The sequence below is a fragment of the Serinus canaria genome, chromosome 1 (assembly GCF_022539315.1).
Source record: "Serinus canaria isolate serCan28SL12 chromosome 1, serCan2020, whole genome shotgun sequence".
NCBI lineage: Eukaryota > Metazoa > Chordata > Aves > Passeriformes > Fringillidae > Serinus > Serinus canaria.
Genome location: NC_066313.1, coordinates 105989955 through 106007657, shown reverse-complemented (window position 1 = coordinate 106007657; position 17703 = coordinate 105989955). Strand labels below are relative to the sequence as shown.

The 17703-nt window shown below is 39.3% G+C and overlaps 1 protein-coding gene across 1 annotated transcript in view; it reads right to left on the bottom strand.

The window, feature by feature from the left end:
• SYTL5 (synaptotagmin like 5) overlaps positions 1 to 17279 on the bottom strand; it is a 49392-nt gene extending 32113 nt beyond the window's left edge. Inside the window, exons 1-2 of the mRNA XM_030233947.2 lie at positions 16984 to 17279; positions 7537 to 7752 (exon numbers count right to left, since the gene is read on the bottom strand). Coding sequence (XP_030089807.1) covers positions 7537 to 7752; positions 16984 to 17102 — 335 coding nt within the window. The 5' untranslated portion in view covers positions 17103 to 17279. The remainder of the gene's footprint in view (positions 1 to 7536; positions 7753 to 16983) is intronic.
• Between the last annotated feature and the right edge of the window lie 424 nt (positions 17280 to 17703).

Below are 17703 nucleotides of genomic sequence, written 5' to 3'. Positions count from 1 at the left end.
TTTTGCAGGCACAGGAATGTGACAGTCACTACATTGGCAGAGCTGAACCCTGTGGCCATTCAGGTAATGACCCCAAACTGAACTGCCCACCTTCCCCATTAGGCTGATGTAATTAAAATCCACCTTCTCAGTGAGGTGCCAACTCCTTGCCAGGTATACTCTGAAGAGGCTCACACCCATTCTGCTCTGGCTTCACCAGAAGAATGAGGTCTGAGGCAGAACACAGACAACTGCCTCAGCTAAGACACAAAACATGGCAAAGAGAGGGAGAATTGTCTTGCTCCAGTCAGGTGCTTCACCCCCCTGGCCAGCCCTGTTCATCCACAGTGAAAGGGGAAAAGCAGCAGGCACTGACATCCAGCCATTGAGTGCTGCATGAAACAAGGGGCCTCAGCCCTCACTTCAGATCTTCATCCTTATTTCCATCATTGTTACTATCTTCAGATCCTAAATTCAGCTGGCAGAACATTTTTGCAAAAATGTCCTTACCCAGCAGATAATTTCTACAAAAACATCACTTTCTAATCAAATAAAGGGAAAGTCCCAAAGCTTTGCAGATTTGAATTTCTAGTATTGGGCATATTTTCTATGTATGCTGAAAAATTCTCACAAAGACTTGTTCATGCTATCTTTATCACTCATGTTCATGCTATCTTTATCACCCATACGTGTCAGGAGTACCTGATAAAAGAATTTTTGCTCTACACATAAATAGAAATTACTTCAGATCAAATGATTGCCTAAGTCTCTGACTAGAAGTTTGAGTTTAATAATTGCATTTGACATTCTGAATAAAAAAATTGAAGAGCAAGAGCTAAACAGTCTTCTAATAATAATAATAATAATGTTATTTTCATGCAATTTTGAAAAGGGGAGTCTCTTTCCTACTGAGATAGAAGAAAAATGCACTATTTCAGATACAGGATTAAAATGAACCCTTTCTATCAAAAGACAATGAATCCTTTCTGTCTTTCTATTTACTCAAATGCACATTGAATCAGTGCTTGAAGTTTTGGCTTTGTTGTTTGCTAAATGGGCCCAAGGTCCATGCAGACTGCAGATCATGCTGTGTGCATGTGTTTTCTTCACTTTATCAGTTAAATATAGCTCATGATGTAAACAACATGTAGAATTTCTACCAAAACAGGATTTAGATTGGCCTTTCAAGGTGTTCAACAGATGCTGAAGTCAGTAGCTTTAGGAAAAAAGGAAAACAGCGTTATAAATTGTAATGACAGCAATTTTTGCATGATTGCTTTTCCCTACACTCAGAACAGCCAGGAAAATTAACATTCAGGCAGTTGAGTACCAAATACTTTAGGTATCTGCTAAAGTCCTTCTGTGTTAATTACTGATCCACCTAGTCCCATCATCATGGGAGAGGCAGCAGGTGATGGTTCCCTGCTTCTTCCCCCTCTCTGATCTCCCACTAAACAAATTAATGACACTCTGCTCAGTTTAGAAACAGAACATAACCTATGGCCTGCCCCTCAAAAACTCAGATTTTCCACTCTCATTTTGGTAAGGCACTTCATGGTTAAATGTCTCAGTTAATAATAAAAAAATCCATTTCAGATGGAAAGTCCCAAATGTTACATTCAATTATTTCTTTAGGGCAAAGCCCCACATTGTTAAAACAGTTTCCTCTCCATTTGATCATCTTGTCTAACTCACATCCACCGCAGATGCAAAAGATTCGGCCTACCTTCCTTTCCATCCCCTGTTTCTCAAGTTATTTTACTTCCTCCTCAGGAAGAAAATGTGGGGAAAAAAGGCAAAACCAAAGGCTGGATAAAATGCAGCCCATGTTTGAACACACCAAAGCCCTTATCACATACCCTTATCTTTGTATTAAATTCCACACAGTATTTTCTGCAACATAAATTAATTCCACTGTAAGTTTTATTATGCTGTGAGGCTATTAGACAGAATTTTTTGACCCTGTGGAAAGAAGGCAAACTTGCCTAGAAGTTACTAAAATAAAATTATAAGAAATTTGAAAAGCATTTTCATATTAAAACATTGGAAATGCCTCTATTTTTAGGCTCCTAATGGGAATAAATGTTACTAAGAGATTCTGATGAATTTTCATGACATGTTAAGACAGCATAATTATTTCAGAGATTAAGATAAATTTTCCATTACTGCTTGTTCTGCTGTAATAACTTGGGCTAACTAGACATTTGACATACAAAGGCAGTGCTCTCAGATACCTAGACACTCTTGCAAGGGGAAGTACAGACAGCACCAAGGTGTGAAATCAGCCTTTCAGTAGACAGCTGGAAGAGCTTTATTTCCCTCAATCTATTAGTCATTTTGTCTGCCAAATTTAAAACAAAGATCATGATTTAAGAAAATGCAGGGGGGAAAAGACACTTTAATGGAAAGTTTCTCTTTTAACACCCGTGTTTGAAAGCTCCTGATGACCTCAGCTCCTTGCATGGAGGGAATGGAGCAGAAATCTTCCTCTTTCTAGTGCATCACTACATACAGGCTGGATTTACCTTATTAAATAGTGCAACAACACAACTATCAAACAAAATCACATGGCTAAGGACTGTCTTGTTCTCTGACCTTCACTGGAGAACTGAGTTTGGCTGAAGACTCAGCTCTAATCCTTCCTGACCTGTAAATGCTTTGTCTTGAGACTTTTTATTTTCCTTGGTAAACACCCATGAGGGGCAAAATCCAACTAAATAATTTTCTCTTTATGGACATTCAAGGCAGATATCATTTGACAGTCTGAACTCTAAGACAACTTACACATAAAGCTGTTTGTTATACTTTAAAATCCTGATGAGCCTCTGTCACTGTTCACATTCAGATGTCTTTCATCAAATTCACTAAATCTCTTTTTTTGAAAGCTTTTCAGAATGTAATGAATGTATTGTAACAAGCTTCCCCATCACCAGAAGCTGTTTTTCAGACAAGTCTGTCTCTGGAGAAATGGCAGATGAAATGCTCTAAGTGTTATTTTAGAGAAGTCAGATTCTCTTGTTGCCAGATGATGTTCTGATTGACAGATGAACAAAGAGACTGTATTATTAAATTAACTGGTGTCTCACCCCTGCCACCACCATCATGTTAGTATGTTGTGCTTGTTTTTTTTTTTAATTTGTTCAGATAATAATATTATGTTTTACCACATACTCATAAAATTAGCATCTTGAAATTGCTGTTCTTAAAATCAAAGTGAGCAAGCTTGCAGTTTGCCACCTTTTTATCCTTTTTTTGATAGCTGTTCATAAATCCATAACTCTTAAAGCAATAACAATTTTGATCCCAGGCCACATGCCAAAATGCCCTTTCACTGTTCTGAAAGCATCCCAAAGTCCAGTGTTAGGACTGGACAGACAGGACTCAAAAAGCCTATAAGAAATGAAATGTCAAAATGTATTAAACAAAGCAACAGGCAGAAGGTGGCTGATATTATCTGCACTCTTTTTATTGACACAAGTTGTTTCTGCAACCCCTCTGGATTATCTGTGTAATTCAAGGTATTTCTGCAGTAATTTGTGCAGTAGCTGCCTCTTTGAATGAGCACACTCCCCAGCCTGTACCAGACCTTCTGCTCTGACACTAATTAGGTTTTCCAACAGTTCTGAAAAACTTCTGGACATATTTCTGCAGGTGTAATTCATTACTATGAAGAGGGCTTGTACAAGCTACTGCTATAACCATCACCTTAAATAGAACATAAAAGACACTCTTGAGTACAATTTGGGGAGCAGAGGCATGAACTAGCACAGCACCAAAATTGTAAAGGGCTCACAAACTCTTCTCCCTGACTTTTAAGGGTCTCTCAGTCTGCATGACAACAACAATTTATCCTGGCTCTGCTAATGGAGCAGCTCAGCAGGGGATAGAGTCTATACAGATATCAACATAACCAAGGCTGCTAAAAAAGGGACGAAGGAGAGGGACAAGTATAAAAGTGTTCCAACACTCTTTGGAAAGCAAGGTAAAACAGTCCAATTTGGCAGACACAAACACTGCATGCAGGTCAATGCTACAAAGCTAAAAGATTTTTCTCCTCTTCATGCCTTTTGTTTGCTTCTTATAAAGCATAAATCTCTCTTAACACTGTATTATTTTCTCTTTCTTGTCTTCTGCCTTTTCATCTTGTCAAAGGCCCTGTTAACTTAATCAGCTCCTCCATCAAATGTAATTAAAAAAGCCTAAAAATCCTGATTTGCCCCTGCATTTCTCACTTGGTAGAAAAGCAGAACTGAAATAATTTAAATGAGAACTATGCACAATGATGTAACTGAAATGCCTTTTCCAAACTTCCATCTCCACACTGCCCACACAGAAGATTATCTCTCTGTGTACTCCCAGCAATGTAAAAGACATTTTACATATCATTAACTGTCATGAAGTCTTGCAGAAACACTGCATATGAATAAAAATAAAGGGGAGAGAGAGCTTTCAATTTAATAAAGACTCTCAACATGGACAGAACGTTAGCACTTGAAAAGTTCAGCTCTTTGCAAGCAAATCACACCCTGGTGTGCAATAACCTAAAGGCAGGCTTCAACCAGAATTAATTGTCAGGGTGGTTGCTAGGACCACTGCTTGGCACACAGAACTGCAGCACAATCAGCACAAGCAGAGCTCACACAGGCTTTGAGAAATTGCCTCACCCATCTCAGCCCCAGAGCAGGACCATCTTTGCTGGTGTCATCACCCCAAGAGAGGTTTATCCAACCTGTTGTAAAACAGCATTCTGCAGCCCTTCCAAGTTAGGTCAATGTTCACACCATCTAAATTACATCCTTGCACTGCAATTTAAGTATCACATCACTCTTCCTACCCAAAGAGGGGGCTTAAAACAGCCTGTAAGCCACATTCTCTAGATATAAAACTCAGGTATTTTCTCTTGCCTAGGCTGAACACTTGTGACTCCTTCTATTGCTCTGGACATCCTGTGTGTTAATTTTCATTATTATCTGCTGAACTTTCTCCAGGTGGCCTGTGTGAATTCTGGTACACAGAAATGGGCAGGTACTCTACATAAAAGAGGATTTTATCTTGTATTTTGTAGGTCATAATTTAGCTTGTACATCAATGTGTGATGCTCAATTTTCCTGCAGTGGAAAATTCTGTTGATTCATGTTCAGCTTTTATCCAGTACAATACCCAGATCCTTTCCTAAGGAACAGCTGCAGAAGCTGATTTTATTCTCATTTTATGATTCTGCAGCTGCATTCTTTCCCAAATGTAGCACTTCCACATGCCCATAGGGAGCCATCACTTGCTTTACCTTCAAACCACTTCTCTAAATTCTGAGCATCACTTTGAAACCCAATCTTGTCCTTGAGCATGCCTGGAGCACCTCTCAGTTTTATGTCTCCTGCAGGTGTAACTGGCAAATCCATCTGCTGCATCAAGGTCTTTAACTAAAACATTTAACAGTAATAAGCCAGGAAACATTCTGCTCTATATCACTGGGGTTTTTTAAAAGTTTGAGGTTTTTTTTGGTTTTTTTTTTTTTGTTTTTTTTTTTTTTTTTTTTTTTTATTTGTGCTGCTTTTTGGTTTTTTTTGTTTTTTTTTTTTTTTTTTTTTTTTTTGGTTTGGTTTGGGTTTTTTTTGTTGGTTTGGTTTTTTTTTGGTTTTTTTTTGTTTTTTTTTTTTTTGTTTTTTGGGGGGGGATTTTTTTGGCTTTGTTTTCTTGAGCTTTTTTGACAGTGAAATGTCCATAACCAATGCTGAGAACAGAGCTTTACAATTTTCCAGGCAGGTCTGCAATCACACTGACAGAATTTATTCCAGGGCACAGCTACCCTAATTTGTCAGCCTATTAGAAAGGAACAAGAGAGAGTATCAAAAGGTTAACTTCAGCCAAGTTATAAGACAGCAACCAATCCTCCTCTGTCGCCTGTCAAAGGTGGAAATTAAATTGGTTTTGACAGTATTTGTTCTTGAGCCAGCTCTTACTCCTCATCCTGTCACCTTGTCTGGGCTTTCAAACAACACAGTTACCATTTGTTTCAGTGATTTTAGAGAAATTAGAGGCAGTGTGGCAGGGTCAACAAACCCCTTTTTCTTTCCTTCATTTCTAAAGAGTAGCACTGTGTTTGCTGTTCTCCACGCTGTCACCTCACTTGCACCCCATCACTGCTGAAAGGCACAGCACTGACATTATCTCAGGAACTGCCTGAAGCAAAGTACAAGGAGCTCAGCCAGGCCCCTACTGATGTAAAATCATTTCACAAATCAAACAAGTAAACATTTTTTGTCTTAAGAGGCAAGACACTGTCGTTTGGATGTGCCCCACTGGATGCAGATGACCTTAAGGCATCTACTTAGAAACAGATGCAACCTTCTAAAGCTAAAGTTTGAAGACACAAACCTTAAACTCCATGCTGTGCTCTGTTAATTTTTCACTGTCTATGTAACCAAAGTCTTGACAGAATTAGCGATTTGGGTTCACTTCCTAAAACAATTTACCCTTTCTGATACTGTTAATTTGAAGGTCTGTTAAAATATTCTGTCCATTACTTTTTTTATTCTGTCTCTTTCTTACATCATCCAGTCCTTACCCCAGAATATGTAACTGAGTTTTGCTGCCTGACATGTTTCTCCTTTCCTTCATTCCTTTCTTACCAAATCAAGCAAAAAAATCCCATATTACCAAACTAGTCTTTCCTTCAGCTAAGCCATATAACCAAGCTAATCAGGTGAATTATTCTTCCAAGTCATTGGAAAACAATGTCATTGAAACTGGCTTAGAATTGGGAAAAGAGTGCAGCAAATAAAATCCCAGATAAGCCTCTCCCCTTGTGTATTCTCTGTAAGGGGATGTACAATGCTAGCACAAAATCAGTGCCAGGGCTCTAAGCTCCACACATGGTGTCCTGGTTTAGGGCAAATTTGGGAGAAAACCTCCCAAGGGGGCCCCTCCAGAAAGCAAACCTACACAGCCCCTCCCCTCAACCAGTTTGGGAAGGATTCCTCAGAGGGAAGTGGAAAGAACCTGTTTATTTAACAGGCACAGCACCCCCAGCTCACAAAATGAACAATACCAGGTGACACCACTGCTCTGAAAAAGATGACAAATTCAGGAAGTCTCTCTGGGGTGGTCGCTCTGTTATCAGTTCCTCTGGCACTGGGGCAGCTGCTGCAGCCACAAGGTGCAAACTCTCGGTGTTTGCCAGATCCAGTCTGGAGCAGGCTCCAGTGGTTCCAAAAAAGGGAAAGGAAAAACAGTCCAGGAAAAAATTTGGACTGCTTAGCTAAACTAACTAATGAGCAGAAGCAAAAAGCAGGAGCAAAGTAGGAGCAAAGCAGGAGCAAGAGCAAAGCAAAAAGCAGGGCAAAAAGCAAAAGCAGCACCATGTACTGTCCCGTCCGTGTGTCCTGCCAGCCGTGGGGGAGCAGCTGATAACAAAACCAAAGCAAAACATTCACTCTTCAGAGCCAGCCTTGAAGGCACAGAACATAATATCCAGTATAGACAGAACACACCTGGATGGGGATATGAGCACCATAACATCACCCTGGGACATGTGGTTATAGGAACAGCCCAACTTACGCAATCTTGGCACACACCGAGCACTTCCAGTGCCCCTCAGCCCCCAGCACACGGCAGGAGCTGCAGACCCGCAGCTGGCAGGTCTGGCACAGCTCTCCCCTGTCAAAAATGAAGCCCAGGCTCTTCTGGCAGCGAGCACAGACCCTGCTGCTGTCCTGCTGACAGTGGCGGTTTCCGCCTTTCCTTCGCACCTCCAGAAGCTCATTTTTCAGTTTCCTAGAAGTAAAACAAAAATAAAATCTTTTAATTTGGAGGTTCAACTCAACGATCTGTAAGAACTTATTAACAGATTAAGATTTTATGTTAAAAATATAAGACATGAGTAAGTGCAATTTTTTTTTTTTTTTATTTCTTGACACACACATGACACAGAATAAATCTATTCCCCAGCTGTCAGACGTGCAGTCAAGAGGAAAATCTGGTAGATCACTATGAGTAAATGCAGATAGCTGAGCAGTTCTGGACAACTGATAAACCATCTTTGCTTGTCCTTCATCAATAATTCAAGTCATGCTAAGCCCAGGTTGACAGCAGCTCAGAACTGAGACTATCCAGGGCATGCACAGAAGGAAAAGAAGGAAACAGTCTCTGTAATTAGTGTGCATTTAATAATATGCCAGTGCAGCATTAAGTAGGAGTACATATGCAATTGGGTACCAGTTTTCTAAAGCCTTAAAAGAGCCCAAACCAAAAGATCCAAATAGGTAGTGATGTTATGCTCTGATGCCACAATCAAAGTAAAAAAGGAGGATGCCATTATAAATAGTGTGGCTTGCAGATCTTACTAGTTCTACCACTGACTCTACAGAATAAAAGTATTTGTGTTTAAGACTAAATTTTGAATTCTGCAGTTTCAATGGCCAATGAGTTGGGTTTTAACAAGAAAACAACTGTGGGATGTCACTGAGCTCAGTGGCTGCTAAGTTCTTTCAGTTTTACATGCCTGGGTGTTGCTGTGTCCCCATTACCCTACCCTGCCCTATGCTGTCTTTCATGGCCATCATCAATCAGTAGCCCCCAAAGTCTCTCAGTCATGAAGCCCTCCAGCTCACTGAAATCACTGTCTCTGTACACACACAGATGCTTAAGAGGGGATTTTAAAACCTTCACCTACAGATCAGAAAAAATGTGTCAGAAGAAAATCATGTGGAAGATAAAACCAATGAAAGGTTGCAGGCTGCAGCCCAGTAAAGGAGGCCAGGACATTGCTTGGGCCACCAGGGAGTCAGCTCTGACAGAATCAGGTTATTTGTGGATACACTGCCTTGCTAAAAGACTGGCCAGCATTTTGCTTCCCACTGGGATCCCATGAACAGCAGCTGCTCTGCAGCCACCTGACCTGTGGATGCTCTGACAGCTCTAGAAAAGGGCATGTCCAATCTCTCCAGGCAGCAACTGCAAATCCCAGTCAAGGGTTTTGCTCTGCTGGCCTCTATCCAGAAGTGAGTGCTTCATCCATCTTCAGACCCTTCTCCCACATCCAATCCAGCCTTTCTCTCATGGCTGAGCCTTCCAAACTCTGTCCAGGTTTCCTGTGCTTTCCTGGTACTTTGCTAGCTGTTCTTGCAGTTTACTGATTGCATCTTACATCTCCCCACTTCCTGCAGAGATGTTTTTGCTGCCAGGCATGTGTCCATTTCCTTCTGTGAGTCAGCTCCAAATGCAGAGATTGTTGTGCTGGGCTGTGAAAACTGCCAATAGTGCTGGGTGTTGCCACTGTGCACAGAGAAGGGAGATGATCCCTATTCTTGCCAGCCCTATCCTTGGATCTACCTTCCAAACATCAAAAGAGAACTCATCTACTTCTTCTGGACTGAGAACTAAAGGCAGCCCACCCCAGAATGCTCTTGACCACACCATTTTCAAAAGAGACACCACATCTATCTGTTGAATAACAAATACACCTTCAGGTGCTTGGGAAGACCTCTAATTACCACTGAGTTTGTGGCCAGTCACATCTCACTAAGCATCAAACACCATTCACAAATGTTTAATGATTTACTGTCACCCTCCAGCAATGTGGAGTTGTCAGAGATAAAGGGCTGTGCCACAATGGCCACCTTGAGTACCAGCTGACCTTAGGGACATTTGTTAAGATTGATTGTGCTTTCACACAGTCAGAGGTATTGCAGCACTTTCCAGGTTCAAATTCACCTTGCCCTGGACTTTTGCAATGACCTCAGGGCTGGAATTCCAGAAGATCTCTCTGACCTGTAAGGACTGAGGCCAATAAAACATTGTGCACATTTTCCACATGCTTTGTCCCTGGGTTCTCTAATGCAACCAGCAGCAGGCCCACACCTTTCCTTGCTTTCCTTTTGCCCCCATTTTCTCAACTACAATGTTCTCCTCTTCATCTCCCCTGATTTAATTGCCAAACTGGACCACCACTTCCTTACCTGCTCATTGGTCATTCTCTCTCCACCTCATCTTTTCTGTGGTCTCCTGTCAAAACTGTGACTTTTTACACAGCAGAGCCACTGAGGAATGTTCAACAGAGAGTCTTTGAGAGACAACTGCATTTTTGCTTTTTATTCAGGTTTGCAATGATTTGGTCCATCACATACCGAAGAACAAAAGAGGAACAAATAATCCAGTTCCAGTTTCTTTTACCACTTCAGTATCAGTGTGCAAACCAAGCACCTGATCCTTAACCAAGTGTCAGAGTAACTCAGAAGATGAAAAATTGTTAATCCTCAAATCTCAAATGGGTTAGAATACTGAGCACAAGGAAAGGCTCATTTTTTCATAACAGATTTATTTCCAGTGGCTTATTTTTACTGAAAAAAATTAAATTAATCATGACCTATTGCATTTCAGGAACTTGACATGCAGTTATTGGCAGCTGCCATCTTTTTGGAATAATCACTGTGTCCTGTGCACTGCATCCAGGTGCCTAATAATGAAACAGAGCCTCCACTGAACTTCCCCTCCAGCCTTCTCCCTCCCCACTGCAACTTTCAGGCCCTTTTGTGCTTAGTTACAAGTATTAATAGGCACAAAATCTGTTTTAGTAGTAGTTCCAGTTTAAAATTGGGAAATGTCTATAGGCCCAAAACAATAAACAGAGCATTCTTTTTAATAGTTTGCTTACAGATCAACATGTTGAAAAACTTATCAGTGTTCTTGTGACTTTACACAGACATTATTCCTACTATTCAGTAGTGGTGATTGCAACAATATTCCCCAGTGCTTATGTGAAACACAATCCAAAATTCTTATCAGGTGGTAGCTGATCTGCTAACAGTGGAAATCCTGAGAAGTGTTTGTTTTCTTATTTTTTAATATAAATTGCCTTTGATGACTTCCATGGAACTGAGAGAAAATAAATCAACATGCAGTTACTCCACTCAATTAAAAAATAAGAAAGAAAAATTTTAAAAAGAAGCAAGGAGTACATGGACAGATACACTGAATATGAACATTCATTTGAGATTCCCTGTATTATCTGTTGAGCTGAACTTCTGATTGACTGCAACAAATACAATCATGGCTTAAAAAAATAAAAAATGAACTGTCTCAAGGGCCAGGAAGAGCAGGAGGAGGTGGGTGAGTAATTTGACAAAATCCATCATCATAGCAGTCCCCAAACAAGCCCAGCTGAGCTGCACTGTTTCACTGTACTGGAAAGGGATAACAAGGGCAGCCTGGAGCTGCCCTGACTTACCACTACATTATTTCCCAGGGCAGGAAGCAGCTGGGTTATAAACACCCAATTTCCTTGTGCCAGTCTAATATTTGCACTCTCTATAATTGTAAAGGAATACATTTAAAGGCAGAGTTAGATATTTTAAATCACAAATATTAAACAAGAATTTATCTTTATCCATCTTCTCCTAGTAATATGAAAGGGAAAATAAAACTCAGCAGAAGCCAATTTAATGGGCTTCTGAGAAAAGGAATCCTATCATTCATTGAAGTTTCTAAACCTTTTATTACAATGGCTGTTTGATGAAAGATAGCTATTAAAAATAAATTTGATTCTTCTAAGTTTAACAGAATATGTAGCCATTTTTCTGAACTATAAATTTATATTAAGATCCCTCTGCTGTCTGAGAAAATACGTCAAGCACATTGGAGAAGAGCTTTGTTGTAACCAGGATCCCAGGTAACACTGAATGTCTCAACCTGACCCTTTCCAAAGGTAGCGTAAAAGGCCAATGTAAAATACAGCAGGAAAAAAAAAAAAACCAAACCAAAACAAAAAACAACCAAAGAAACTGGCTCCAGAATTCATAGTCCTTGGCACAGTTGCCAGAGGCACAGGAATCCCCGAGGATGTCAGGACCTTCCCTATGGATGCTGAAAGCAATGAGGCAAAGGTTCTTGTTCCTTCACAAATGCAGCCTCAAGAGATGAAATATTCTCATACCCCTATAACACTGCAAAGAGGAAGCAAAGAGAAGACTTAACAGATCCATTTCTTATTAAATTAAGCTTTACCCTGGAGATTATTTATCCCTGAAAAGTAAAATAGCTATACTGCAAGAAGCAGTATATATATTCTTGCAGTATAGCTTCTTATATATAAGAAGCTATACTGCAAGAAGCAGTATATATATATACTGCAAGAAGCAGTATATATATTCTTGCAGTATAGCTTCTTATATATAAGAAGCTATACTGCAAGAAGCTATACTGCAAGAAGCAAGATATTCTTTGCACAAGCCATCCACTTAAATGAATGCCATAATTTCCTTTAACTCTGTAAACATTATCCACTTGTTTTATGTTAGGTTTATTTTTCTTTAATACCAATCTGACTGGTTTGGATGGTTTTTTTCTATTTCAGTAGGATTTTAGAAAACTTTACTTTGATTATTTTTTTACCTCATCTCCTCTCCATTAAAAAAAAAAATGCAAAACTAAACTAACTTAAATGTAATAGCATACATAATTCCTGAGTTTGATTTTCAGATTTCTCCTGGATCTTCTTTCTCCCCAGTTCAAAACCCTTTTTCCTCTGAACATGTAGAGCAGCATAATCCAAGTCTACCTAATTTTATTTTGCCATATTAAATTTCCAGAGTTCAACAGGTCATAAAAAATTGAATTAAAAATAAAAAAAGGGCAACCCTCTCCCTCCCTCAGTCAATTATTATTAAAGAGTTTTGCAGGAAAAAAAATTTGAATTGCTTTTGTACAGATGAATAGAAACATCCTTGTTCTGAACCTGTGCAGCTGCTAACTTAGATACCAGAGAATTTTTCTGTGCAGGAACTGGAATCAACATACTTGAGTTTGAGGAAGAAAGGCAATTTTCTTTCCAGACTGATTCTCAGTACTTTCTTCCAGATTCCCTTCACTGTCTGGCATGGTATGCAGGAAATAACAATAAATATTGTTGGGAATTCACAAAAAGAACTGGGCTATTACCAGCTTCCATTGAGGTCTCCTTGGATTGTAAAATATGGGTACCTGAATTTTTTATAATTACCTAATAAGCACAGGTTTTCACATTTTGTTTATGTAGCAGATCAATGTGATAAAAATTGTGTCAAGAGTACCCAAGTCTGGAGGCACATTGATGGCAACATTAGGAAACAAGCAAAGAATGAATCTGCAGAGAAAAAGAGATCTGGCATAAGAAGAACAGAACAGAGCCCAGTGAAAACAGTGAAAGGAGGCATTGGAACTGAAATTATGCTGGCTATCATAATCATGGTAAACTTCCATAGAAGGAACTTTTTTTTGGTAACTCACTCACTCATCCTCTTAAATAAAAATGGCGACTAAGATTGGAAAAAAAAAAAAAAGACAAAACAATAAAACAGACCCCCTGTTGGCTTCTTGCTAGTCCTTAATAAAACAGATTCTCCCAGCACATGAAAATTAATCACCATGAGAAATTCTTAATTCTTTCACCACTGCAGGATTGTGGTTCTCAGTGAACACAGGACAGCAAAATAGGCACCTCTACCCTTAGAGTACTGGCTGTAGTAACTACCCTTGATAGAAAAGCCTCTGATTCAAAAAATAACAATGTGTTAGACTGTGTTAAATACACCTCACAAATGACTGGGCTGCCAGACAGGAATTTTGCAGCTTCCAGGTACAGATGGCCAATGTGCTTTAACACAAGGGCTCTCTCCTTCAAATAGACATAAGCAGTTTTTCAGAAACACAGACCATGCACCATATTACAGATGTTATCCTGCAACCATTTTGTGCTTATAAACAAATCCAAATGTATACTCAGCAGAGAAATCACTTCCCATTCCCAGTCCTCCAGCTTCTGCTTTCCTCAAGTACTTGCCTGGAGCCACCACCTGGTGGTATCCATGCTAACAGTTTCTCCTATATTACAATGAAGTTAACACCATAAATTGTTTCCAAAGATCTCTTTGGACTGATAAGAAGATGTCATTTTAGTCAGATGAAAAGGCAGGAATGCTAACTTTCCTTGTCAGTACAGATCTCTGCTGACAGAGAGGTTCAAGCCACAACCCATTAAAGCTTTTCTCTTGGACAAAACTGCAATTTTCTAATCACAGCAATTTTTATTCTGTCTCCTCTAAAAGCATGACATTCATAGCTGTGCTCCATAAAGATTGGAAAGGAACTTTGTATTTTAAACCCTAAGGAAAAAGTCAAGGTAAGAATTAATGATTTTACTTAAATAATCTTAGTGATTGAAAAAAACACGATGATAATTCAACTGACATCAAAAGCATCACAAAGCAATGTTTAGAACACTGCTGGTAATTTGTGCAAGTAATCTATTAACAGCTTCAAATCAATATTCAAAGAAAACATCCAGTCATATGAGATGCAACTTAGAGTTAAGAACATAAATCATAATCTTTATTAAGGAGGTGATTTGTATTATCAAAACTAGAAAAGTTTCTGTGTATTATCAACACAGAAAAAAGACTTGATGACTTCTGTGTTTCTCTCTCATGTGGGTGAAATAATAGTGCATCAAACAAAAACACAAGAAGAGCCACCTGCACTCCAGAAAATGAGTATGAGCAGCCACAGTTAAACCAATCCTCAACAATTTAATTATTAAAACATCTTCCCACATTTACCATTGCTTTCACAATGAATAGAAAGGTCTTTTTCAGTTACAAGGGCTTTTGAAAACTAATAGGAAGAGAAAAAAACAATTGTCAAGATAGATTCAGAAAGAGTGGAACAGGTTAATAAGAATTCCTCAGTACATGTACAAGTAAGCTTCTTCCCAGAGTGGAAAATGCCTTGAAAATAAATAAAAAGGGACTTGCTCTTCTGCAAAGTACTTCAATAAAGTGTGTAACAGATTGTACCAAATGGAATTTTAAAGACAACAAATGTTCCCCTGAAGTATGCTTATAAGCCATAATTATAGATTCTTGCCAAGTTGTACTGAGAAAGAAAAATTAAAAAGCCTCCTAGGAAGCAGTTAGCTATCAAATTCTGTAGAGTTTTTATACTCTGGAAATCTTCTATAGACCTCATTCCACTGTTATCAGGCAAAGTATGGTCTAGTGACAATAAATAGGAAGTGCATTGATTCACACACAGGTGCTGGAAGTGTGCATAAGCACCACATTGCATCATTAGTTGTTCTAATTAGCATTTTATTTCAGATTAGCTTGCTTTTGAGTTTTTTCTTAGGGTACTTTTTTACCAAAATACTGATAAGCCAATACCACCTGTATTTCACTGAACTGTGCTGAACTGTCCCTTCCAGGGGTGCTGCAAATTCCCAGACTCAGCAGATTTGGCAGGGAGAATTACAGCAATGCCATAAAAAGCAGAAAAATTGGGGGGTTAAGACATCATATTTAAAAAACCCCAGAAAACAGCAACAAAAGAAACCTCAAACTAGCCAAACTAAACAAAACAAAAAAAACCACAAAACCTCAGGAGTTTCAATTTTCCATTTGAGATAGTGAAGTTACAATAGTAGAAAAAGCTTTCAGGGGCTTTAGGAATGCAGTGATCTGATACTCTCCATACTGATGCCTTTGACAGATGATTATTGGCACATCACACATTTCCAAGGCCACCACCTCAGGAAACCAAAATAATTTATTTGAAATTTTTATTTTGTTACTAAACAGATCAGAATGCTCTGGAACAAACAGTGCTCCATCTGTTTTCTTTTTCATCTCACAAAGCATTAAGGAGATAAAATGATCAATTTGCCCACACCACCTTAAAGAAACACCAGTTTCCAGCCCCTCTTTTCAGATGAGCCACTGTGCTCCCCCAGGTAAATGGGCTGCACACCAACAGGGCATTGCACTTAGAATGGGCTCAGTTGAAGGAGAAAAGCTTTCAAAACCTGTGGCTAACCCTGCATAGATTTCCAAATAATGGAAATTAATTAAATTTCCATTAATTTTCAAATTATTAAATTTCATTAATTTCCAAATAATGATTATTAACAGTATAAGCTTCAGCAGATGCTGAATATACACCTTTTCAATGTCTTAAATGTCTTTTTACAATGCCTAAAATGTTTTTAGAAAATAAAAGGGAAGAACAATGCAGCCTGGCCTTGGGATTCATGGACAGAAACCAGCAAAGGCTGGGAATTTTTCCTCTGTCACTTGTTATATTCAGCAGCCTCACCAACAACAAGTGCAGCATCCATCCACCCTAAGCCTCTTTCTCAGAACCAACACTGCATGAACTCCAAAAGGGCAGTGGGGGGAAGTGGAATGCAGCAGCCAAACCATCCTTGAAAAGCATAGGGACCTTTCCAGAACTGACACCTAGCTGAACTAACTCCAACTGAGCTTTCTAAAACTGCTGACTCAGCCTGCCCCCTCCTATTGTTCTCTGAGCTTTGGTTTTTTACTTTTTTGAAAAGAAAAAGAACACATGGACTCTTCTAATACCCTGAGATTCTACTTTCCCAACAGTGACTTTTGAGATAAATAACTGAGATTTTAAATTTTATTTATTAGTAAATCTAAGTAATTTGAAAAATGAAGTGTCCTTCCTCCCTATTCTGTAAGCACCACAACAGAAAGAGGGAAACCATCATGCATCTGTCCCATGCTCTAGGAACTCCTGAACAGAGGCAGATGCCAAATTCCTGTCCCTCTGGCACCTTCCAAACTTCTGTCCCTCAGCCAGCTCTGAAGACAGTCTCTGTGTGCAGCTCCTCTCAGAGGAGGGGAGTTCAAGAGCCTTACTAAAACTTCCCATTTGCAGGGGGAAATTCAGCCAAACCAGGCTACATTTACACAACCCAAAATTTAAAAAGCACTGCTGCCTATTTTTGCACTTGTTATCTTTCTTATACTTTTGTCTTGAAGCAATGGACATGATTTTTGTTTACTGAGAACCATAAGCAAGTAATTTTCTTTTAAACACACTTCACTTGAACTTACAATTACCTGTGTCACCTTGCAGCACTCATCCTTGTATGAGGCACATAGAAAACCTTCCCTAGGTACCACAAAAACATCTCCAAACCATACATGCAAAAGCAATAAAATGAAGGGTTACCTGATTCTTTTATCTTCAACTTTTTTCAAGTATTCATCTCTCTTCAGTACTCCCAAGATTGTTTCCCTTTCGTGTTCCAACAGAAAGGACAAATTGATGATCTCCGAGTGCTTGGTCATGGTCCTTCCACAGCCACTCCAGCAATCACCACCTTGCCCAGTCAATGCTGCAATTATTTATTTGTACAAGTCCAAAGGCACCTTTGTGACAGAGTTACAAGATCCACACAGTCAAGAGGTATTTTGAAAAATGCTTCTTTAAATTAACTGGGTCTCAAGACTGTATTGCTTTTCCTTCCAGCTACACAACTAATAAAGGTTTCTCCTTAGTTTCTTCCTTGGGAAAGGCAGTTCATGTTCCTGGTTCCTGGCTGTCCCTTGGGTCCTGGCTGATGCTCACTCCAAGCCTTCAGATTGCATCCACTGCAGCTGCAGAATCAGCTTCCTGAATAATTGTAGTTTGGAGCCACAAAATCACTGGGTATATTTATATCAAATTACCTGAAAGTCAAAACAAATTGTGTGGGTGCTTTTGAAATTACCATCAGAGTCTGATTAGACAAAAGCAATGGTTTGGAAGCCACTGAAGAATGGCCAACAGACTTATCAGGTTGTCTCAAGGGCTTCTTAAACACAACTGGCATAAAAGTTTTGTGTTTTTTTCCTAAGAAAAGAGTAAAAAAATCCCTGTTCCTGCCATACAGATCCAACTATCAGGTCA